The sequence below is a fragment of the Pyxicephalus adspersus genome, chromosome 3 (genome assembly GCF_032062135.1).
Source record: "Pyxicephalus adspersus chromosome 3, UCB_Pads_2.0, whole genome shotgun sequence".
Lineage (NCBI taxonomy): Eukaryota > Metazoa > Chordata > Amphibia > Anura > Pyxicephalidae > Pyxicephalus > Pyxicephalus adspersus.
In genome coordinates this window covers 13,580,597-13,605,356 of record NC_092860.1, presented here as the reverse complement: position 1 = coordinate 13,605,356, position 24,760 = coordinate 13,580,597, and the positions used below count along the sequence as shown (strand labels likewise).

Sequence of the window (24,760 nt, the reverse complement as noted above, 5' to 3'; positions counted from 1 at the left end):
TTATATTTCGAGCTTGCTGGAAAACAGCCAAAAATCCTGCTAGGGCTTACTTTCGGGGGGTGTCTTATTTTCGGGGAAACACGGTGTGTATATATTTATATATATATGATATTGATATATAGATATATATGTAAAGGTGAAGAAGAGGACCGCTTATTGAAATAAAAAGTTCCAGCAAAATGTCATGTGTGATTTCTTTGTTTTTGTTGCAATAATAGGAATTATTTACATTCAGTTGATTTCTCTTGCAGGGACCTGGAAGTAAGTTTACCTGACATAGACTATGTGGAAATACCTGTAGACTGGTGGGATGCTGAAGCTGACAAATCGCTACTTCTTGGTGTTTATAAGCATGGTATGTATGATGCCGAATAGTAAATTCTTACTACTAAATCTTCCCTGTTGCATAACTGTACAACTTGTATTGTTACGTATCATTTTGTCTTTACAGCTAGGGGGATGAGCAACATATGTTTATGTCTTTGGACAGTATTCACTGTGTATGATGCTCTCACCCCTTTATACCTCTGAGGACATAAGGGCTGCAAATTGCATGCTGCCTGTGAGGTCTGTTGTTATGACAAATATTATTGTCATTGTCAAAGAGTGAATCTTAAGAGTCAAATTCTAAGCTTGCAGCTAAAATGCGCAATGTACTGCCAAATTTTGTTTATTCTTTCTTGTGATTTACACTTCACAGTCAGCGAAAGTGTTTCCGCTTTCCGTATTACCTGCCCACCCATTGAATGTTTAAAAAAACATAATCATATCACTAATGTATTCTCTATGCTCTCATGCTGTTACAGGCTACCTCAGCATTTCCCATATGTTGTGTTGACAGCTTTGCGCATTGCATTAGAACCTGAAAATTGCAAAGTTTATAATAACCCAACTAATGTATGCCCGTATTAAATGGGTTTTGGTAGTGTTTACCTGGAGTCTTGACCATTTAAAACATTTCCCTCCATAGGATATGAGCGTTACTGTGCCATGAGAGCCGATCCAGCCCTCTGCTTCCTGGAGAAGGTGGGAAAGCCGGATGAAAGTTCCCTGTCTGCTGATGGAGTTAATGATGCCAATAATGACCTGGCAGAAAGGTAAATGATTCCTATATGAGGTAACTTAGAATCAGAATCAAATCATAACAAATCTGTGTGTGTGTGTTTTTTGTTACAAGTTCAGCTCTGAATCTTTGCATTTAAATATAAAAGCTGAATATGGGTAATTACATAAATAGCTTGATTCTTTTTTTCTAATTTTGTTCAGATCGACCACCGAAAAAGAAGAGAATAATGAGGACAAACAGGAGGGGCAGCAAGAGGTAGGAAGAGTATTTCCAATGTGTAATCACATGTCAATTTTGACTTGTAAACCTAAGTTACATGCAGCAAAGTACTATATGCCTTTGGTTGGATCTGACCTGTGCCAAAACTTTTTGTAAAGAACTAAATAAATATGGATAACACCACTTAACAACTACTTAATTGTTTTATTATAAAAACTAGTTATATTTATTCCTACATTTTTCTGATTGGTTAATTATACAGGAGCAGTGCAATTCATTAACTAGTACAAATGCAATTTGCTTCAATTGATCACATTGCACATCAGAATGAGTGTGTCAGTGTTTTTTTGACTGACCTGAACAGCTAGTATAGGTAACTCTTCTGAAAGGACTGCAACTTAAGACTTCTTCCAGTGCTGCTCACCATCCCCGCTAAGATTTGATCAAACAATCTGAATGCTAAACCAACCCTTCTGTAGAAAGACTGTGAACAATTTCTAAAGCTTCTGAGATTGCTGGAAGAGCATTACTATTTTCTGCATTCACCCTATTTCTTCTTTTCATATTAGTATTTCTTGTTTGTATTTTTATTTTATGTTAGAGCTTATTTGGTTTAAACTTATTTTATGAATTATGTTTTCAAAATTTTAAATGTTTTATGTACTTCTTGCCAGAACACAAAAGCTAAGGAGAATAATGAGGAACATGTAGATGAGGAGAGCAGTACAGGTGAGAATATGAGCTGTGATTACACATTTCATTGCCTTTGTTTGCTTTGGTTGGTAGAGGGATAAATCATTCTATTACATGATGCCCAACTTTTGTCTTTTGTTTTCTGTTGCCATGTTGGTGTTGCCCATATTTTCGTATGGTGTCTGAAGCCCAGGATAGCCCTGAGTCAGACAAACTCCTGTGGCCTGTTGCCTCCGCCTTGACTGCAAGGCTGCGAAGACTCATAACCATATACCAGCGCTGCAAAAGCAAGGAAATGCCTCGGCCAGAGATTTTGGCTCCCAACAACCACAACTATTGGCTGCAAGAAGAAATGGCCAGGAGAGCAGAGTTGGACCCCCTCATGAAAGAAATGCAAAAGAGGTATGGCTTGGGGTGTACGTGTACATGTTAGAGACTAGCATTAAACTGAAACTGGAATCTAGCTGTCATTTTTCCACTGCAGACTGTATAATGAAAAACACCTGACTGGTTGTTTTGGATAAGGTCTTTTTTTTCCTACAGGCCAGTTCTAATAAACCTCCAGAGCTACAAATGTAATGCAGAACTGAAAATGTATACAGTTCCACAGTTGCACGAGAGTTCTGCATAAATGTTTTGACGGGCGTGACAATTTTATAGCATCAACATTCATTTTATCCATGCCTTGTAAAAGTTGATAACTACCGTTGAAGCCATCAGTTAAATCGGAATGCTTCTTTGAAAGCAGATATAATGGTCTCATGGAGTTTTCCCTCTTTGAATTCTATGAGAGTTTTAGATATTCTCAGTTACCTTTGTGTGTTCAACTGCTATGGTTATATTGCCCTAATATAAAATAAATTGAAAAGGCCAGCAGGCATAGTGGAAGCCCCTATTCTTGTGTATAGCAGGCGTGCAGACCCAGGAATTCTGCTCAGAGATTTTCCTAACTGTGTCCTCGAGGGATAGAAGAAAAATTGTAACAGTCCAGCATCTACCAAAAATGCATTCATTGCATTTTGATTGGTTGACACTTTATTTTTGTGTTGATTAGGTAGGTAAAGAGACTGTACATGTTATAAAAATATATAGAGTATCTATTGTATTGGTATTGTGTTGTATTGACATCTCACTGATTCTAGTCCTTGACAATAGAAAAGGCTCTTCTATCACTAGACATTAAAGAGGAAACTAATTTATACTAATAAAATTCGGGTCCTGCTTTTTGGGCTACGTGTTGGTGGTGCGAAGAGCTGCCATATACCACACTTGAAAAACCAATGAATGTTGATAACTTGCTTTAAATATTTTTGAGGTGTGCTTCACAATAAAATCTTGTTCCTTTTTATCAGGTGGACCAGAAGAGAGCAGGCTGACTTCTATAGAACAGTGTCCTCTTTTGGAGTCATCTATGATCCAGATAAAAAGTGCTTTGATTGGACACAGTTTCGTGCTCTGTCCCGCCTTGATAAGAAGACAGATGAGAGCTTAGAGAAGTATTTCCACAGCTTTGTGGCTATGTGCAGAAATGTGTGCCGCCTCCCTCTTCGAAAAGATGATGGTAAGGAGAATAAGTCATTATTACTTTTGGTGTAATTTTTGCTATTGCAGTGCTAAACCCAGGCATTTTTTTTAAAGCCTGGTGGGAAGAAATTGTAGGCAGGTGGCAGCCCATGTATTGTGACCCAACTCTTCAGTAACCAGCCAAAAACAGCTGGGCACTTACCGAAATGTGCCGGGTGGTGCACATGGCTAAAAGGGGTTGGGGACAACACTGTTTTGCCAAAGTGAAATGGTACAAGTAATTTTTTTTACTTGCATAACATGTCAATGACACTGTCCAGTTTAATCTCAAATGAACATTTTGATTTCAGATAGATGCTGTTGGTTGAGTGAAGCACGAGACTCTTGTGTCTTTTTACTTTTGGTTAGTTTAATTACTATAGCCATAGTAATTGTTTACTATATCCTCCGTTGTGTTTTGTTTCCCCCAGTGATTTTAATTATAGAGATGCAATACTAAAGATTTGTTTTTTCTGTATGAGATTGCATTTAAATAACTCAGCCCCAGAAAGATACAAGAGGTCAGAAGGTGGTTCAACCTACTTACTAAAGATAGACCCTTTTAATGTTGCACATTATAGCCACCCTGCATTTTGCCCGTGCAAATTTTGGGAGCTGCTGTAGGCTTTCGCAGAGCTTAGGATTCATTATAAATGCCTCCCCTGAGAAAAGCAATGATGCCCACAGTAGCGTAGGTGTTCTCATATAGCTCTTTCAGGACAATCAAAAAAAAAAAAAAAAATAGGCAAAAAATGTATGCAAGACAAAGAAAAATCCTTTATTGTTCCTACTTGGCCTTTAGAAATGTTTTGCTTTTACAGCTTGCTTACTTGACTGTGCATCTGAATAATTATTAGGTAATGACATCTGCTTTGCATCTGTTTTTGCAGGTTCTGCTGATCCCTCTCTTTACCTAGACCCAATAACAGAAGAACGTGCAGCAAGAACTTTATATCGCATAGAACTTCTTCGCAAAGTCCGTGAACAAGTTCTAAGGCACCCACAGCTTAATGAACGGCTTAAGTTATGTAGGCCCAGCCTTTACCTTCCTGTATGGTGGGAATGTGGTAAACATGATAGAGATCTTCTAATAGGCACAGCCAAGCATGGATTAAGTCGTACAGATTACTACATCATGAACGACTCTCAGCTGTCTTTCTTGAGCGCTTACAGGAATTACTCGCAGCATGAGAGAAATGGCAGTGACAATATGTGTTGCCATTACCAGATGGGCTCTAAGGTTTATGAACCTGCCACCTGTCACTTGGAGAGGACATTTGAATCTTCAGGGATGGGGACTGAAAATGAGATTAAAACTGAGGCTGTGGAGGAACCCATTGCAAGGCCGGACTGCAGCCCTAAGGATTGCAGCACGTTTTCCCGAGTTGGCGACATGATGACCAACAACCATGACGGGTGTTCTTTACCCGATTCGCTCATGTGCATGATGTATGACAAGAAGTCTTGCAACAGCTCTCTTCTTCAAGCCAGCACTAGTGAACAGGGCTCCCTCGCTCAGGAAACTTTCCTAGGCTTAGAGGAAAAGTCGGAGCCAAATGATTACTCTCTTAATAAGACTAAAGTGGACAATTTATCACAAAGCGAGGAGCCTGTATCTAGGGACTGTTTTCTGGGAACCAGTGAACAAGAGGATCCTTTGGAAGGCCAAGATGGCAATCTGGGCAAACCCTTTAACAGTAGTGAGAACCATATTAGCTTAGCAGAGGAAGATGAACAACAAAGTATCAGACAGAGGGGCTCCAAGACAATAAGTGATAACCATTTTTGTACTGATCTGGGCCAAACTGCTGAGCAATCCCTGGGACTAGATTTGGAGTTTCTGGACAAAACATATGAACATTCAACGCTGAGCCCTAGTCTCAATGAAGACAAAGATTGTAGCATATTGAGAGATAGTCCAGACAGCCCTAACTGCAGCCATCTTCCAGTCGAAGAAAAAGAGGACTGGGGAGCTGAGCTGCAAGAAATTAAAGATGACCCCATTGTAAAATGGCAGAAGGAACTAGATGACATGAAGGATCTTCCTTTGGAAGAAAGTTCTGAAGAGCACAAAGTAAAGGACATAAGTGTTCAAAATGATGTCTTGGAGTTAGATCAGGATTGTGTTGCTAATCCTTTGGACAGTAAAGACTCTGTGGACCCAGCACACAAAACTGGTCAAATGCTTTCTGGCCTCTTAAAACAAAACGCTGGGGAACTGAAAGCTAAAATCTCAGATGAAAAGCAGGCAGAGGGAACCGCATCTACATCTGATGAAAATTTAAATATGGAAAACTGTGAAGTTAAGATGGAGAATGTGGAGGAAGATTGTGCTTGCAAAGGTAAGCAGTCTGGTTGATCGCAATATGGTGTTATGAATTTTGACTTTTTTTTTTTATTCTCATAACACATTTGTATTAGTGTACATGTTTTATGTTACTGGCTCAGTCATTAGAATTTGTAGGATATTTTTTATTATAGCATATGAACATGGTGTGACATTTCAAGCAGATTCATACAGCTCTTTGTCCATTAAAACATCATTTTTATAAGCCTCCTGCCATTGTAAAGCAAAGTTCACAATCGGACAGAGGAGTGAAAAGCAGCTCAAGAAGTCAGTCAGATGTGCTCATGTGTTAAAAGAGGGGTGAGAGCAGATTGCTAGTGCTAAGAGTTAATTGGTCATCATCTTCTACTTTTGCTACCTATTCACAGCCAAGTGGATGGACAACATATGATAGTGTTACTTTAATTGGGAAAAAAGTCTTGTACCCCACAACTGTTCTGTGTGGCATAGCTGTGCAAATCTCAGGACAAGGTACAAATCCCTTGCAGTATTGACCCCCAGAAACTTAAGCTACCGTAAGTGGTAAGAAGCTGTAGGTGGGTGGCAACCCTTTATTTGTGACCCAACCTTTTAGTAAGCACCCATAAACAGCCAGGTGGTTACTGAAAAGTGCCAGGTGGTTCGCCCAGTTAAAAGGAACTGGGGAGAACACTGTCTTGGCAGGTAAAACAACCCTCAAATATAAAGTCTGTGTAATTATCTGTTTGCTTGGAGTGCATTCCAAAAGTGTTTTAAATAGTTTTACAACTTTGGTTCCATAGACAAAAAAATTCTTGTAATGGGGGGCAAACAATGTTACACAACTTTATTAAGTGTCATGAGCAACACATATCTCTACTCTGGAAAATGCTAAACACTCGCTCATATCATACTTTAATAATTATATGGAGCAAAAGTCAGCAAACTTTTTTGGCCACTAGGCCATTTCAGGGGTAGCCAGGAGCACACTAGGCCAGACTCCCCCTTGCGTCCCGCCCTAATGGCTCCCCCCCACCACCAGGAACGCCCCCTAAAGGGAAATCCTTCCCAATGCATGCAGAGTAGAGGGAATGTTCCCTATTTCGGGAGCCACACCACGGAGGCTTAAGAGCCGCATGCGCCTCCGGTAGTTTGTTCCCGGCCCCGATGCGGGTTGCCGGATGGGATTAGGCTGGATCAACCAGGGGGCCTCAGGCCAGAACAAACTACCAGCTAGGCTGTATCTGAAGACTTAAAAAGTATATGGACACGGTCTCTTCCTCTGTGAGCTTCCACTCCTTTGTACAGGAAGTGAGGTCAGTGCAGCAATCTACCCATATACATTTGTCAGTGATCTGAAAAACCCTGCTGGTGATGCAGAAGAGCTATTCTGCAAAACACATTTGATTGTGTGGCTGCACATGCATATGTCACATACAGATTTCCTGTAATTTGTCTGTGCAGAAAAAAACAGATTTATTTATATGCCCCTTTCCCAAAGGAACAGACTTGACTTCTTCCCCCTTGCCTGGCCATTCATGCACCAGGAATGGGAAATGGATTCCCTGTGTGACCCCCTAGGTTGTGCTAGTTGCCACAGGATTAGGTCAGATGCTTCCTGTATATTAAAGGTCATTTTGTTTGCCACCACTTAAATTAACAGAACGCCAGGGGAAAAAGTGAATAAACCTATGCTTTCTTCTGTATGGGGAAAAGCACAGGTTTTGTGTTTTATAACTGCACAGTAGTGTCCAACCATCACTTGCTCCAACTACATCATTGGGATCGTGTGTTGTGGGTGATATGAAAGTCATCTGTAGCATGTGCATGAATCCTCATTGTGCACCTGCTATGTTTTTGCCCTTTGACGTTGGGACTTTTTCTGCTTTCTTTTTGTGTACGCACCAGAAGACACCAAGAATTATGGCAGAGCTTGGATATGGAAGGCAGAACCCTCAGGTTAGATTTCTTTCTGCTGCTCACAGGATAAACATAAAACTAAAAAAAAAACATAATTTGGAGGATTTTCTTGTTTGTTGGGAAAATGTTAAAACTCCAGGCCCTGTTCTTCCACAACACAAAACATCCAATGTTGGTGACCAGCTTTGTGTAGGCACCTTGTAAACACAAAATGTAAAGAGCCAGCACTTCAAAGTCTAGTCATACTAAAGGTTCACTGGATATTCCATCATGTAATGCCGGCATGGCTGGTTACTATTTTCAAGATATATATGAATGTGAATCTTTATGTATCCAGAACATCACATGCAGTCCAGTTTTGGGCATTGTGGAATTGGAGATAGTGCAGAGAAGGGCAATTAAACTAATAAAAGGAATAGAGGAGCTTGGCTTTCAGGAGAGATTAGCGGAACTGAATCTATTCTCCCTTGAGAAAAGATGTTTATTATATGATTCTTATAGAGAACTCTCTTCCCAACTAATCAACTTTAGAATTGTTACAAAGAACAATAGGGCACTCTCTGCGTCTGGAGGAAAAGAAGTTATTTCTCCGGATAAGGAAGGGATTCTTCACTGTAAGGTTTGTGAAAATGTGGAATCTGCTCCCTCAGGAAGTAGTTTCAGCAACTACTATAGATTGCATTAAGAATAAGATGGATGCTTTTCTAGAAGCACAGAATATAACTGGGGATAAGGGCTTTAAAGTAAAGATAACAGTGACTGTTGATTCAGGGAACATCCGATTGCCTCATGGAGTCGGGAAGGATTTTTTTCCCCTGTTGAAGCAAATTGTACGAGGGTTTTTTCTTGCCTTCCTCTGGATAACGTTATATCTTTGATATCTTTATTTCCCTAGTGGTTGAATTTGATGGTCTTTTTTTTCAACCTGACTTACTATGTAACTAAATAACATCAGTTTCATATGATGGATTACCCAGTAAACTCGTAGTTTGACTGAACTTTGGTGTGCAGTTTTGTCTCGCTGTGTCATTTCTGAGGGGATTCACTCTTTTTTTATTTTTCCTGATGATCATTGTCTTTTGGGTAGAATATCCAATATATTTCAGTTGTTGCTAGAAATCTTTCATTTGGGAGCCCTGCTTAAAGAATTTTTTTCTTCACTTTGAAAAGTTTTGCTCTGACTTCTTGTTCTGTCTTTGAGTCAGGAAGTAAAGGGAATTTTTTTTTTCAGGAAAACATGACATGTGTGCAACTTTCTATACTCTATTTAAACCAACATTTTTTTTTTTTATTATTATTATTTTAAAAATATAACGTGCAACTCTTCTTTATCCTTTTTAACAGCCTGTGAGTGTGCTAGTTAGGTGCTTAAGCTGAGATTAAACCATCATTTTCAATTTCTCTTCCCAGCAGGGTGCAGAGTTTAAAAGGTTATAGAAGGACCTGATCAGTGTCAGACATTTGTGAACACAACCAAGAACTGCATAGGCATGAGGATTTACATAATTGTGTTATCTCTAAGCCAGCATCTTTGTGTAGGAAGTAAATGCTGGCTCTGTATAATGCCAGAACATAGATGGTGCACCCATTCTCAACTATTGTTCCTCCAAAGGTTGCTGGCGGTTCCTTGAACTAAGGCTGATTGACCATTGGTGATGCCTGTGTATTTCTGGGCCCACAATACTCAATTTTTGCATTAGGTCCATACAAAAGTGGGCTACATGTGACCTCTACGGTGGGTCCAGACATTAAAAAATGAATAGGCTTCAGGTGCTTTGCAAGATGTGAGAATTGTGATTTTTTTTTTTCTTTTCTTTTTCCCTATTGGTATAAGTGAATATTTCTTTATATATATATATTTTTGTAGATCTTCTTGATAAGTATCCAGAGGAAGAGGTAAGAAGCTGCTCAATACCCGCTACGAGGGAAGTAGCACAGGACTTCCATGATGGCCGAACACCTACCATCGCTCAGCTGCTTCAGGAAAAAACTTTGTATTCCTTCCCTGAGTGGCCCAAGGTATTTTAAGCTTAAGTTTATTTTGGTTTTCTCCAAAGCCTTTTATATATTTTTGTTTCCTTTATATTTTATTATTGGTATTTAGAAGAAGATTTGGTTAACTTGCTATGCCCTCTTCATAGGATCGAGTTATTATTAACCGAATCGACAACATCTGCCACACGGTTCTTAAGGGGAAATGGCCATCCTCAAGCCAGCAGTTTGAAGCACAGTGCATGGTGCCGTCAGTGTTACACAGCAATCCACAAAGAAGAATCAGCTACAGTACTTCTGAAGCACAAAGCTACAGCAATGGCTCACCCAGCTCACAAGGGCACAAAGCAAGTTTATTGTTGGGGGGTGTACACTGATGTTTGTAATATGCCAGACTGCCTTTTCTGTGGAACTAAATATTTTTTGCAAGCTTATTTGGGTAGGCCTGAATGATGCCATGCAAGTGGAAGTGCATTTATTCCCAGCAGCCCAGGGGGGGTTTGGATACCCAGGATCCCGCACTCAGAGCTCAGTGTACTTTATAACAAAATAAATATTGTCCCTTCTGCAATAGAAAAAAATGTTTCTGATCACAGCTCTATATTTCCACGTCAGCATCATCTGACCATAACTGTATGCATGCTAGATTCCCCTGGGACAAATGAACAATTGACAATTAACCTAATTCTTTCTCCCAGCATTGGCTCACTAACCCAGACAGGAATCAGATTGCATATATGCATTATGTCCTAAGATCGCAGCATACAGGTGTATTGAGCAGGTCTGTGAAATATCACACACTAAAATATTTTTTTAAACTATTTCAGGAGACCATGACTGCTCCAACATTTTCTGATGAGAGGAAGCCCAGAAGACCCTTTGAATTTGAAAACGAGCGGTCAGATGTTAAGCCCCGTGTTGTTCAACATCTCACTCCTTCCCATGGAAGAAGCTCCGCAGCTATTAACGGCTGGAGAGAGACGGCCATGGAACTCTGCAGAGAACAATCCGCAGCCAGCAGTCCGGCCTACTCCATCAGCAGCTCAACCCCTAAGGTGGCTGGGATAGGTGGCCTGCAGAGCTCTCTGGGTATGGACTTGTCAGGGATCCTACAAGCTGGACTCCTTCATCCCGTGACGGGGCAGATTGTGAATGGTAGCCTGCGCAGGGAAGAGTCTGCCCTTCGGAGAAGGCGAGGAAGAAGAAAAAATGTTGAAGGGATGGACCTGGTTTTCTTAAAAGACAGGGGAATGCATGCAGGAATTGTGGTAAGATTGCATGCCAGCTTGAGCATGATAAGAACTCAAATGTAACCTGTGGCTTAATCTAAATGCATGATCCCTGTACTAGCAGTATTTCTAGATCTACAAATCTATGGTAGAACTTAATCTGATTCCAGCCCATTCAAATAATTCTTAAACATTTCACACCTAGAATGCATTGTATAAGTAAACTCCAGTTTGGCAACATACATTGAGTATTGACGCTCTAACCAGAGATAAATAATTCTCGGACCATCTTGTGCGGTAATTCTAAGTTCAGAAACTGTAAAAGTTTTATAATGTAGTGCTTATATACCATTTTGGCTATTTTTTTTAATCCCTGCACTGTGATTAGTTAAACCAGTGCCATGGAAAAATCTCAATTTTACATATTGTGCAGTCTGTTTTAAAGTTGTATTATTCACCCCATAGGGTATGCGGGAAGATTCAAGCCAGCTGGGCTCTACACACCCTGAAGGCCCATCACCAACACAGTCTGCCAGCACAGCTTCTAAGGTGCACTCGGAAAAAGTGATGTCCAACAAAAGCCTCCTGGAATGGCTGCGTCAGCAGTCAGACTGCACAATAGACATACCAACCTATGGAGGTGTAAGTGCATGCTTTTTGTGTCAATTATTCAGCCTTTGAAAATTTGGGAAACCCTTTTAGCAAAGCGCTGTTCTTTGCTGGGATGTCATGCTTGGGCCATTCATCATTAATGACTAAAAGTACATAATTTAAAGTGGGTTTTATGTGTGGATGACACTTTCTGGGCACAACACTTTTTTCCATCATTTTTTTTTTGTCTTGGGGACGGTAGTTTCCAGGAAGAATACAAAGCATAAATCTTTCTAGTTGGGATGCAAACAGCAATCCTGATGGAAGTTCGAATCTCTTACTACTCTATAGCAAAGAAAAGAATCTATTTACACTTTAGTAATCAGCTTCAACTGATAGATACAATCAGGCAAGGATACAAACTTACTACAGCCAAGAGCTCTTCTGTGGTGGCTGAGGACTGTAAATAACCGGATGCCCTCACCAGAAAACAGAAACAGCTTAAATATTTCAAATATGGCAATTCATTTTCTGCATTTTTTCCCCAGAGTTTTTCAGACAAACCTAAGCCAAGGCATCAACAGTACAAGGAACCGGCAAAACTGGATGTCAGTATGCTAGCTGGTGAAGAACGGACCTCATCCGTAAACAAAGATGTAGGACGTCGGGTAGGGTTTCTGTGTATTTTTATTTTTTCGTTCTAAACATTGAAAAAAAGAAGCAGGGAGATAGAGAAACTGAACATACCAATGAACAGGGAAATAATACAGTGCATTACAGTGCATGACCGAAATATTGAACAAATACATTGGAGATATAGGAGACCAACTGAGGAACGAAAATATGAGGAGTAGAGGGAATAGAGGTAAATCCCCAAGTGAAATTGTTTAAGTGACAGTCGGAGAAAAAGTTAAAACCTACCAGAGCTATGATTAGTCAATAAAAAAGTTAAATAGAGTAATAAAGAAAAAGAGAAGCAACATTAAGAAAAAGGTTATAAAAGGAGAGTTAAAGGTGAAGCAAAGGTAAATATATACCATCTTGTCAGTAAACCCAAGCTAAAAAAAAAAAAAGAATAAAACTTACCTTGTCCCACCCGCGTCCTCCAGTGTCCTTGCCTGTCCTCTGGCGGCATCCTCTTCCTTCGATCTGTCCCCCGGCGAGTATGCTGACGTTCCCCAGGTGACGGTGCGTTGCGGGAAATTCAAATTATTTTGTATTGGGGATATATATATTCATGCTACTGTACAGTTATATTGCAGGTTTCAGTATTTTTGATTTATTTATGCACCCTTGTTTTAACAGATTTGTGTGTTTTTTTTATTTATTTATTATTTAAGTTTATTATTAAATTTATTAAATATTGGACATATTTCAGTGAGTTATGCCTAAGAATTACAGGCCTACTGCTTTTAGACATAAAAATCTGGACAAAAATGAACCGCCCAGGAGGTTAAGAAGCTCCCCCTTGAAAACCTTGAGGAGGAAAGTGCATTGGCATGGATTAGGTTCCAAAATGTACAGGTGTTCTGAGAAGTTTTAGTTTTACCTTTTTGACAGAGAGGTGCCCAAATGCCATCCAGTGACTGATAAGCAGTAAGGCTCTTTGGAATCAGGTGTAATTTCAGTAGCTTTTCTTCAGAAATTAAGGAAAACAATAAAATCTTTCCCTTAATTTGGAAGATCAAGCAAGACCGAAAGGCCCAGTGATACTTGATGTTCTTAGCATTTGGGATGTGTAACAGTGGCTTAAAGAGGAAGGGGTGTTACGCAATTTAGGCTGCGATCTACATCGGTGCTATTGCATGCCTAATAAATTTTAATAGGTGTTAGCCACAAGTGCCCCTCACTTGAACCCCGATTTCTCTGGAATGGGAAGGTGAAGGAAACTAGAAGTAGGCAGTTATGTGTACAGGGCACAGCAGCGCCTTTTGATAGGTATAGTTTTTATGTTGTAATGATGTCATAGTATTGAAATGTTGAAATGGGATTATCTACAGGTTTCCCCCGATTTTCACCTACATTTTTGGTTTTCTACACCTCCCTGTTGCAGCGAAATTGAGTTTTAGGCAAGGGAAATGGACAGGGCAAGTATAGTATGAAAGTTATAATTTTGTAACCTATAAAAATAGTTTTATGGCAGGAATAATTGTAGGTGCGCCCCATACAAACCCTCCACACTATGTAAATGTTCCCAGGGGTCCCAATTTTGTTCATTTCTGGGGCTCCTATGCATAGCATGCCCTAAAGTAGCATTTTCACAAGTTCCTAAACTTGTGACCCCCACATACTAAAAGGAGGAGGTAAGCACTGTCCACCATTGCTTCCTGATTTCCAAAGGTCACGCGGGTGATCGTTTTGTTGGTGACAATTTAGCAGTAGCAGGAACAGGAACACTGAAAACCATTTACCTTAATTGAGTTACTCTCTCACTAGCCTGGCTAGCCAGATGTTGCTCGTTTGCCAGTTTTTGGTCATCAACATAGCATGTTGGGAAAAATGGAATGTGGCATCAGCTGAAATGTACATATTGTGGGGCTCCTGAAACTAAACTGAGCATTTAGCCAACAATGTCTTGGCATTGAACACTGTAGGCTAGTGTTTCTCAACCAGGGTTCCTCCTTGGTTTGTTAGGGGTTCCTTGAGCACTGAGAAACGTGTGCCCCTCAGGTCAATTTAACTGACACCAATGATCTTTTTAGCTTCAAGGGTGGCATTTTTACCACTGGCCAGCAATGCAAGACACATTCATCCCACTGATCACCATAAAAATGTGCTGTGGGCAATAGATATACAGTGTTCTCCCCAGAAATTTTTTTCAGCCGGGTGGTAGGAAGCTGTAACCGGGTGGTAAAAAAGGGGGTGTGGCAAAACACGGCAAATTTAGTGAATTTTCCTAACGTTTTACATTTGTGACCCCCAAATCTTGAAATTCTTTAAATCTGGGGGCCTGAAATGGTAATAACTAGTATCTATGAGGGTCCCCTGTACACCCTGAAAGTTACAGGTCATTGTGACATACATTTTAGGAGATATGGAGGTTTGTACACAGAGCTATGAGGATGCAGAATGACATGCAGACTTTATACACACTGGATACATGTTACAGGCAGAGCTCGTGGCTATGAGATGGGGGCGGGGCTGCCTGTGTCTCCTTCACATGAAGGCTAAACTGTGTGCTCGACTGCAGCAATCATTTGAATTGATGACACGGAGCACGGAGCAGCCTCACTGAGAGCCGTGCATCCAAGGATGAGAGCTGCCGAGGAGAGCTGGGCGGGGTATTCAAATCAGCCGGGCGGAGCAACCGGCTAAAAACCTCTGGGGAGAACTATGGATATAGTTATTATAGCAGGGTTCTCTGATACTTAAAAGTTATTTCCATCCTTTCCTTATGTTAAAAAGGCCAAGAATGTCTGCTCTAGGCTGTAAACTAAAGAACTAAAGAAGAGAGGCCAGCAAACATGTCTATCCTTAGTGGGTCTCTGGGGACAAACTTTGAAGTAAGTCCAAATGTAAATGAATCAGGATGAAGTTTGGATTACCTACACCCTGTTCTTTTACCCCACCCCCCCAACTGTATTCCTGAGTGTGACAAAAATCGGTATTCCCAAGTCAAATTCTTGGTAGCTTTTACCTTAAAAAAAAACAAAAAAAAAAAACACACACTTGCCTTGTTCCGTCGCTGTCCCCCGGCGTCCTGCTGGTCCCCACAGGTCCTGGGGACACGTCCTTCCTCCTCGATCTCCAGCCGGTGTATGCAGCAACGATGTCCGTGCAGGCGGGCGAATCGGCGGGGAAATTCAAATAATTTTTTGTATTGGATTTACAAAATAGCTGTATTGAGTCCATTTTATATATTCATATAATATATATATAATATATATATATATATATATTATAAAATATGTATAATTTAAATATATATTTTTTTTTAAACAGGTTTTTGTGTTTTGGTATTTTAAGTTTATTATTAAATTTGATACATTTATTAAATATCGGCGAGTTATGCCTAAGAATTGGAGCCTACAAAAAAAGGAGAGGTTAGGGAGGTTAATAGAAACTTGAACTGAAAAAAAATCCTTTGATCTCATGTTTTGAATTGCAGACCCAAAAGCTTTTGGGTCTAAATAATCCCCAATTTAAATGTAAATCATAGTATATAATATATAGACATATTTGTGATCTGTAGCATGTCAAAGGTTAAAAAGTAAGGAAAAGGTTTAGCTCATAATCCTACCCACATTATATGATAAAAATAGACAATAAAATCGTAGTGACCCATTAGATTGATGATCATTGCAGACAAGTGATCACCCTGCCACTGCTAACTTCTCTAGGAACCCTGAACAACATCTAGGGTAGCTCTGTGTTCTGAGGTCATTGTCTTGGCAAGTTTGGAACCAAAGAAAGCTAGACAAACCAGTAAGGAACAGCTCCAGGCAGCAGGTAAATTGGACCCACTAGATTTTGTAAGTTACAATTGCTTTACTTTTTCCAAAGAATAATAATTGTCTGGGTGTAAAGCTAATATTTTGGTTTTATAAGTTTGTTACACACCTGAAGCAAGCATGCAGCTAACTGCAGCATATCTTGTGTGGATGTTAAACATCCATGCATTGCCTACTAATTCTGGCTCAGTGATTCAGAGAGTATTAGGACAAAGAACTAACTTTTTTTTTTTTTCTTGAGCCAGGTCAGAAATGATAGATGAAATCCGTTCATAAACAGACATTTCCTGGAGCGTTGCATGTCTGGTTCCCCACTACAATCAGTGGTTTCTTCCACAAGCCACATCTATCTGTGTATTACTACAGAACTTATTAGTGGTGGGAGAAACCACTAAGTGTAGTGGGGGCCAGGAATCTTAGTCTCATATAAGCTTTAGGATAGTTAACACCTTAACAGCATTTTGATTTCTGAGTTTCCTTGATTTCCTGGCTATATGGCCAACTCATACATGTGTGAAATTGTTTTGTTTTTTAGATTTGGTTTAATATTTGAGCTTTTGACATACTGTTTTATTTTATTACAATAGTACAGTAAGTTCAATCTTTCTTTTCTATTTTTAAATGTAGGGGTTCCTTCCAGAAGCAAGATTCAGTAGAACGTTATCTGAGCCCCTTCTTTCTGAACCTGGTCCCCGGAGAAGAGGAAGGAGACCCCGCAGCGATCTGATAAAACCCCCAGGAACCATGGGACCTGATTCTGCTTCATCAAACATGAATCCCCTTTTCATGAACGGTCTGATAGCTGGAATGGATATAGTGGGATTGCAGAACATGAGGAATATGCAGGGTATTCCTCTAGGGGGACTTGTAGGCTTTCCTACAGGATTTACAGCCGTGTCTGCCAATGAGGATGTAAAGACCCCGTTGAGTATGTTGCCCATGATGCTCTCGAGCATGGCTGCCATGCCTCAGATATTTGGCGTTGGCGGGATTATCAACTCTCCCATCTCTTCTGTGCCATCGTCTTTAGGAAGCACAATAAAAGGCAGCAGCAGCCCTACAGAAAAATCTGCCGAGGACAAGGACGCCTCCCAGGAGAGTCCAAAGGATGCAGCACCTTCAGAAAAACCCGCAGGAGCCTCTTTTAAAGAGCAGGCAGAACCCGCAGTGACTGCCAGTAGCCCTGTAGCTTTTAACCCATTCCTTATCCCCAGCATGTCCCCAAATCTGCTTTATCCTTCTATGTTTCTGTCGCCGAGCATCAGCATGGCAATATCAGGGGTTCAGTCTAACCGCACATCAGAGGCCGGAGTCCATGAACCACAGAGAAGAAGGAGGAAGAAGGTTAAAGGGGACCCCCAAACTTCTGAACCAGAGTCTGTGTCCTTAACTGAAGCCACAGACCAGGAGCAACCTTCTCCCAGTGGTCAGAACTCTGTAGATATAAGCGAGACCCCAGTAACTGAAAAGGAGGAGGACGATTCTGGTTTAGGAGCAACTCCAGACAATACTGTTTAGAAATCTGCTTCCCCACAAACTGCCCCCCACCTCAGAAGTTGTGACTTGTAAGTTCATTCTCTCATGACTCCTAGCTTTCTGGCGTGTCCATGAGTCAGCTCTACCTAAACTGCTCCACGTTTTCTCTCCCCTGGTATGCCTGTAACAGCTTTCTACTGTAAAGGTAGACAAAACCACAGCACACGGATGTTGTGGAAAAGCTGAATTATTTTTTTGAGAATTTTTTTTTCCCATTCCACATTTTTTTTGTTTGTATTTTTCTTAAACAGTTAACACTTAAGAACACCAGACTCTTGGTTTCAAGGCACAGTGTAGCACAAGGCCTTAAAGAAGCAAGCCCTTCATCCAAAGACAGGCGTTTTGGCTAAAGCAATAGGATTGATGCTGTCTGCAGAGGAGAATTCACTGTATTCCTTTACTAAACTCCTAAAGTGTTATCTGTGGTCAACACTTTTGCACAGTCAATATACAAAAGCTACAAAAAGTTGGGCAAAAAAGGTTCACTTTATTTTTTGCTAGGTTTAAGCCTAAGTTTATTGTTACTAGTTCAGTAGTGTTTTTCCTTCAGTTTAAGAGGGGAAGCACTACACAGGTTGAGGACATTTCAACAACAAATTTTTTTTTTAGTAATTTAGAGGCAATCTACATTTCATTGGTTTAACATGTACCCCTTGACCACTTTTATTTTTAAGATTTAGAGAGTGAAGTTACCCCTTTCCATGTACTAGGATGGCAATGACTGCTGTGAGTTGGCAATGGCCCAACATTTTCAGACACAATGAATGAAAGGGTATCCAAGGACACACTGGCAGGCTGTCACATAAACATTCACTCCTAGTTCAGCCAAGCATTGGTGTTTTGTGAATTTAGTTGGAAAGATTGGGTTAGTCTCCCACTGCTGGCTTATATTGACAGCTGTAACAGCAAATATGCTTTGGTTTTCCCAAGACTGTTGGGCTGTTCCCAAGAATGGTTGGCTGGGTGCTGGTAATATAGGCATGGCATTGTTGTCCACCTCGGCAAGGAAAAAATGGCTAAATTGGGCAAGGATCATTTGCAGTCTATGAGCAGCATTTGGGATTGGTTAGATGGGACCTCCTTACCCTTCTTCAGATCTGAAGATGCTCACCTTTTGTGGGTAAAATAACACACTTGTGTACACAAGCCCTATACCAGATTGATATGAAAGTCTAGCATTGACGGTCACGGTGGCAAAGGAAAGAGATTGGCACAAGACTGCCTTGGTTTTATGAGTAGCTTTCCATACACTGTTTAGGCCACACAAATCATTATAGGAATGCAGGGAACTAACCCGCAACAGCCAATCAGTAAAATAATGTACTGACCAGTTACTGCACATTGTTTATTGTCGTATTGATAACAATTTGGTTTTAGCTTTAGTTGTTACTGCTTAAGTTAGGGGTTCGGAATTTGAAACAGCCCTGTTTTGTTTTTGGACTAAACAATGTCAATATGGGGAATACAGGCAGCTTAAAGAAAACCATGTGGGTATTCATTAAACAAAAAACACAATCATAATCCAGCTTTAAGTTGGTACAGAGTTGCCATTTTAGTAGTCATTGCAAGAAATTATTGGGTATATTGGTAATTTTAGCTCTTGATTAGAAAAAATTTGCCTTAATAATATTAAGCACCCTTACGGACATGAGGCACTTTTATTTGTTCTTTTTTAACCCCCATTACAAGTTACTTGTAGTAATTGAGCACTTATTATGACATGTCACCTTATTTTCTTTTTCTAAGTAATCAAAGGCCTGGCCTTTTTGCTCAAATATTATATATAGATCTATATATAGGTTTTAAAGGTAGAAAATCACTGTAGAGTAGCATACATGATTGTTTTTGAAGGATGGGCATATCAGCTGGATTTTTTCTATGGGGGTCTGTTGCTTTTTCTTTAAAAAAAAAAAAAAAATCTCCCCTTTTGGGCCCCGTGGTGTGATCTTTTTTTCTTAAAATCCATTCTTGGATCCATTGCTTGTTTTGTTTTACGTTAATGCAATGTCTGGATTTTAAAGTAATGGTTTTAGTTTCATAGCCTTGACATTGACATCTTCTGTTCTTAGCGCTTCTGGGCCACCTTATATGGTGGAACAAAATTCCTGATCAATAAGTAAACAAAATTGTATGGGGGGAACACCATAGTCTAAAAAATACACATCTCTTCCCTAAAAGCGCATTAAAATGTGGTAAGGGAAGAGCAAGGCCATGTAACCCATCATCTTGTAGATGCCCCTGGAAAATGAAATGTGGCATACGAGAAGCTAGAATAAAAAGGTCACTTAACCAACCAATGAATGCAAAAGCAAATAAGACAAAATATATCAATCGCATTGGGGTTTCCAGGTAAATAGGGAAAACTGCAGGATGGCTGATAACACTCTTGTTATTTTTACACCCGAAGGGGCATTTTTAAAGACCAGCACAAAATACTTTTACTTGCTGTGACCCAGAAGTGCCAGTCCCAGAATATTTAAAATAAGAAATCGAAGATACGGGTCCTTCAAGTTATTACCCTCTTGCTGGTCTTTAAAAATAGCCCTTTGCGTGTATGAATAACAAGAGAGTTGTCAGCCATCCTGCAGTTTTCCCTATTTACCTGGAAAACCCAATAAGGTTTTTTGCATCCCACTGTATTTACCAGAAAGGTCTGATGGGTTGTTTTTACATGCTTTGACCCAAAAGTGCCAAGCCCAGAATACCTAAAATAATAAAAGGGAGATACACGGGCTTCCATTTTCTACCCTCCTGGCTGTTATGCCCACTAAGGTTTTCTATACTTTGAGTACTGTGAGTCAAGGACGCAGAACAAGAACATGGCGGATGTCATGGCTTGTTCTGGTTCAAATAAAGGTTGATCATGGCTGTCAGGCAGTTTGACAGCTCTGACTATAGGCCCAGAGAAATCTTTGGAATAAGTTGATTCAGATCCAAAATAAAAAACAAAAACAAAAAAAATTGGGCTTAGTTTTCAATGCTGGTTTTTGAATGTTTTTATAATAACACCTCTTGTTCTGTACGATCCTGTGGAGTCCCAAATAAAGAAGTTGCCATTGTAATTCGGAGTTGATTATTAGGCTATATCACTACAGAACTGAGTATTTTGTTTTCTGGTAAAGTAGATGTTACCCCATATTTTACTATGGTTCCTAGTCTGGTAGCATAGATGCAAATATATAAATATAAATATATATATATAAATACCATAAATGAGAGAAGCATATATTCATTGTTTTTTTTAAAAGAGAAAATTAGAATGACTTTGTCCTCTAGTAGTTGACAGAGCGGCAGAAGAACTGTCTTCTATTTTTTTATGCCGTTGCAGTTGATGTGTAACTTTTTGCTGTTTTTGTGTCTTATCCCTCTTCTGTTCCATTGTAAACTTTTTTTGGAGATATTTGTAGTTTTTTTTGCACATACTGTAGTTGCTGTTAGGTTTTCTCTGTACTTGTCTCTGAGGATTGAATCATGCACATTTTATCACAGGGCACCGTTTTTTAAAGTCTGAATCTTGCGCTGGATTGGTCATAATAAATGTCCAGCTGCTGTATGCACCACATTATTAAAGCACTGTATTGATAGCTTTGTTGGGGGGGGGGGTACATTGGCTGTTTTAATAATTGGAAATTCTTATGTGTTTCCAATCATCTAAATTCTTAGATGTTCCCCTTTACCCAGAAGCAATGGCTATTCTGCCGAAACTACAGTGGGGGAGAGAAGAGAAAGCAACTGTGAAGGTGATTTAAAGTAACAAGGTCCATTTAAAACTTAAAAAAATCAGCTGGGCTTGTTCTGCCAGTATTTAGGGTTTTAGTTTATCCAAATGTATACATGCTCCATGTTTTAAGCATGGTTTTGTCCTGTGTAACTCCATACCATTGCCATGGTATCAGCTTGGTTTGATTATGGGAAGGGCATTCTCTTAGTTTTAAATACACTTGGAAAATATTAGCTCCTTTGTAATGTTTCGTTGCTGTGTGCCCAACTTGGGAAGTTTCTTCTCACTTCCTCAGTTACAACTTCTTGTTTCTTCTCTATTTTTGGAGTTAAGGCTACATGGAAGTTTTCCCCAGCATTTAACCTGAGGATTTAAAAGCCCATGTTTGAAACTCCCATGCATTCTAATGGGCTAATCTACATCACATTTAAAAAATTACAACGTGTTTATAAGCGCGGCATAGGCGTTTTTCAGTGTTTTAAAGGCAAGCATTAAAACACTAATAAAAGTGCATAAAAACGCAGTAGGAATGTGTACATGCATTTTTAAAAACTTCCATGTAGACCCAGCTTTAAAGTCTGCTAAAGCGCTTTTATGTGCTATAACTTTTTGGAAGTATCTATAGTAATCAAAAGCAATGTTTAGTAGTTGCTGAAACGACTTCCTGAGTGAGCCGATTCCACATTTTCACAGTGAAGACTTTACAGTGAAGAATCCCTTCCTTATCCAGAGCTTAAAAATCTTTTCCTGCAGATGCAAAGAGTGCCCTCTTGTCCTTTTTAACGATCTTAAAGTGAATAGTTGGGAAGAGAGTTCTCTATATGAACCATTTACCACTTGGCATGGTACACAAACGTTACCCAGCATAGAGCCCTATGATCATAATTATATATAGGTTCCTGGCTACATATTAAAATTCTGTAAACCCAAGAGTTCAAATTCTGAATGCAGAATAGGAATAGCAGTTGGTAGTTTGTCCTTTAGACGACCAACCTGGAAGCCCACTACATATAGGAAATAATTGTTCCCGCTTTATACATTTAAAATTTCTGTTTCGGTTGTGTCCTAAACCTAATACAATTGCACCTACGATAAGTATTCAAACATGCTTCCACAGCTTGTGACAATATGTCCTTCCCTATGGTCCTGACATTTCAGTTTTTGTTTTTGCTTTTTACACTATTGCTTACATACTTTATTATGGATATACAGAAGTCCCATCACTTCCATTTAGGAACCCCCAGACATAGCCGCCCTAGATATTTGCTTTTAATCGCATGAAAGCTTCATCAGATTTCTGTGTGGTTACCTGAATAATGCTGAAGCTTGATTGCTACCTATGTCCTTGCTGCCTGCAAGGAACGTCCTCATATTTTGGCAATTCCTAAAATAATGCAAGTTGTATCTTAAACAACACTATTTTAAGCAGTTAATCTTTTAGGTTAGAGGCTGGTTTTTGAAAATGTTCTTTGGTTAGAATGCTTTGGTTACTATTTAAATACCCCCCCCCCTTTCCAAATGGAAATATTAGTTTTGGTACACTTGGCTTTTTAAAAGTTGAATCCACCAGTAGAGCCACTTACTCTGCTGCAGCCACCCTTTAGCCATTAAGGGTGACTTACTAAATCCTTACTTCCATTTCTCTCTGTTGTTGAAATAATACCTTGTAATGTAAGGATAATGGGACTGCCATTGATATCCGTTGAAGATGAGAACTCATATAGAGCCCATTTAGAAGCTTTGAGAAGCTAGTTTATCCTTTCTATTCCTTTTTATGGACTACAGTAGAATGTCGGCCACTCCCATTGTGTGTGTGTGTGTGTATATATGTACATAAAGGATATTTAAACTCTTCAATGCAATATTTTAATATAAGTGTGTGCACACGTGTTCATCATTTCAAAAATATCAAGTGTAGTGTATAATGTAGACTAGGTTGAGAAAGTTCACGCCGTTTAATATGTTGTAAATCTGAAGTATTCTTTGTACAAGAGTAGCAAGCCAAGGTTTTTTGTAGATAAAACAGAAATGGTAACCAAAAAAAGTGTTCTTTTGATGCGTTTTTAGTTCTTTGGAATATCTGAAAACCAACAGTGTGTCAATTTACAAAATGGCTTTGTGAAATAACACATAGCAGCTGTAGCTGTTGCTGAATCTGAATGATTGTGATGGTGCATGCAGTTCCACATCCATCTGCAGAGGCATCAGACACCTCTGGTCAGCAGACCTGGTGTTTAGGGGGGTCGGTATAAATGTGCATACCCAGGCAATCCTGGCTTTCTTTTTAATACATAGAATGGTGAAATAAGCCACTTTCAGTGACCACTAGTATCTGGACAGTTCTAGGTTAAAAAAAAAAAAAAAGGCATATTTCTCCCAAGCAGCAGCTTCCACACAAGAGGTTACATTCAACCCATACCTTCACTTTTCCCCCTATTTAAAGATGGTCAACCTTTTTCCTTTTTTTTTTACTTTTTACTATTGATAGAAACACATAATCTAGCTCCTCAATCTACCTAAGGACGAGCACCGCTAGCTGTGGATGAATGTTCATAGAAATGCAGTGTTAGACAAATGTTTGCATATATCCCACGGTGTGCATATCTGTAATGGTTTACCAAGATTATGTTATTACTATTTATAATTACATTTTCCTGGGCAGCTTTTGTAATTTTGAGGATATTTTTCGCTGGTCTAAGTGGCTTTCTTTGCTCAACAGTAGAACAGAGGAGGTCTCTTGGCATCCATTCCATTACAAAACCCATCTAGCTAAGTGTGAGTAGTTCTAGCTTACAAATGATAAAGAAACAGAATGCTTTAGAGTAGTAACAACCCATGCCTGCCATGTTCATGGGCTCCACAAAAATTGTAATCCGAGAAAGGGGGCCTGAAGGAAATCAGTCTTCTGTTCTCTCTTTAGAAAACCCATGATGTTGGGTGATAACTAAACTTAATATAGTTCTCATTTCCTTTGGGCAACTTACACATGTTAGATTTTTTTTTTTGATGAAAAGGATCTTTCAGGATACTTTTTCTATTGATGAAAGATTAATAAACAAGTGCTCTGTGGAGACAGAACAAGCGAGCGGCACCCCGCTGCACTCTTGCCCCTTCACTTGTATTATAATCATTTGTTGTTTGTGGATCCACCAGGACAGATCCATGAACAACATCGGACGAGCGCTGTACACATCAAATTCTTGTCCAATACCAGCCCTAAAGCAATAATTGGACAAATCATCTGACGTGTGTATGTAGCCTTTTACTTGTTGATTATGTTAAGCTTTTTTTAGGATTTAGATACTGAAATCCTTTCCATCCATCCCCATAGTGTGTTGGGGAATCCATCCAATTTTGCCCATTGGGAGTGAAGGGTGGTAGAAGGGCCCTAGCAGAATGGATAGGCTTAGAGTGTTTTTTGGCATTATTTAAAGATCAAAACGACAAAGGTTTGCGAAAGACTAAACTTTAGAA

The 24,760-nt window shown here is 39.6% G+C and overlaps 1 protein-coding gene across 3 annotated transcripts in view; it reads left to right on the top strand.

Moving 5' to 3' along the window:
* The window catches only part of CHD6 (chromodomain helicase DNA binding protein 6), an 80,204-nt gene extending 57,791 nt beyond the window's left edge, over nt 1-22,413 (top strand). For 2 of the 3 annotated variants that reach the window (XM_072403658.1, XM_072403656.1), the window contains 14 exons: nt 252-355; nt 971-1,097; nt 1,267-1,321; nt 1,960-2,014; nt 2,167-2,380; nt 3,331-3,539; nt 4,432-5,883; nt 7,755-7,805; nt 9,634-9,785; nt 9,908-10,105; nt 10,586-11,026; nt 11,453-11,629; nt 12,127-12,246; nt 16,657-22,413. In XM_072403658.1, coding sequence (XP_072259759.1) covers nt 252-355; nt 971-1,097; nt 1,267-1,321; nt 1,960-2,014; nt 2,167-2,380; nt 3,331-3,539; nt 4,432-5,883; nt 7,755-7,805; nt 9,634-9,785; nt 9,908-10,105; nt 10,586-11,026; nt 11,453-11,629; nt 12,127-12,246; nt 16,657-17,547 — 4,246 coding nt within the window. In that variant the 3' untranslated portion in view covers nt 17,548-22,413. The remainder of the gene's footprint in view (nt 1-251; nt 356-970; nt 1,098-1,266; nt 1,322-1,959; nt 2,015-2,166; nt 2,381-3,330; nt 3,540-4,431; nt 5,884-7,754; nt 7,806-9,633; nt 9,786-9,907; nt 10,106-10,585; nt 11,027-11,452; nt 11,630-12,126; nt 12,247-16,656) is intronic. The other variant, XM_072403659.1, reaches the window with a different exon arrangement.
* The last annotated feature ends 2,347 nt before the right edge of the window (nt 22,414-24,760 follow it).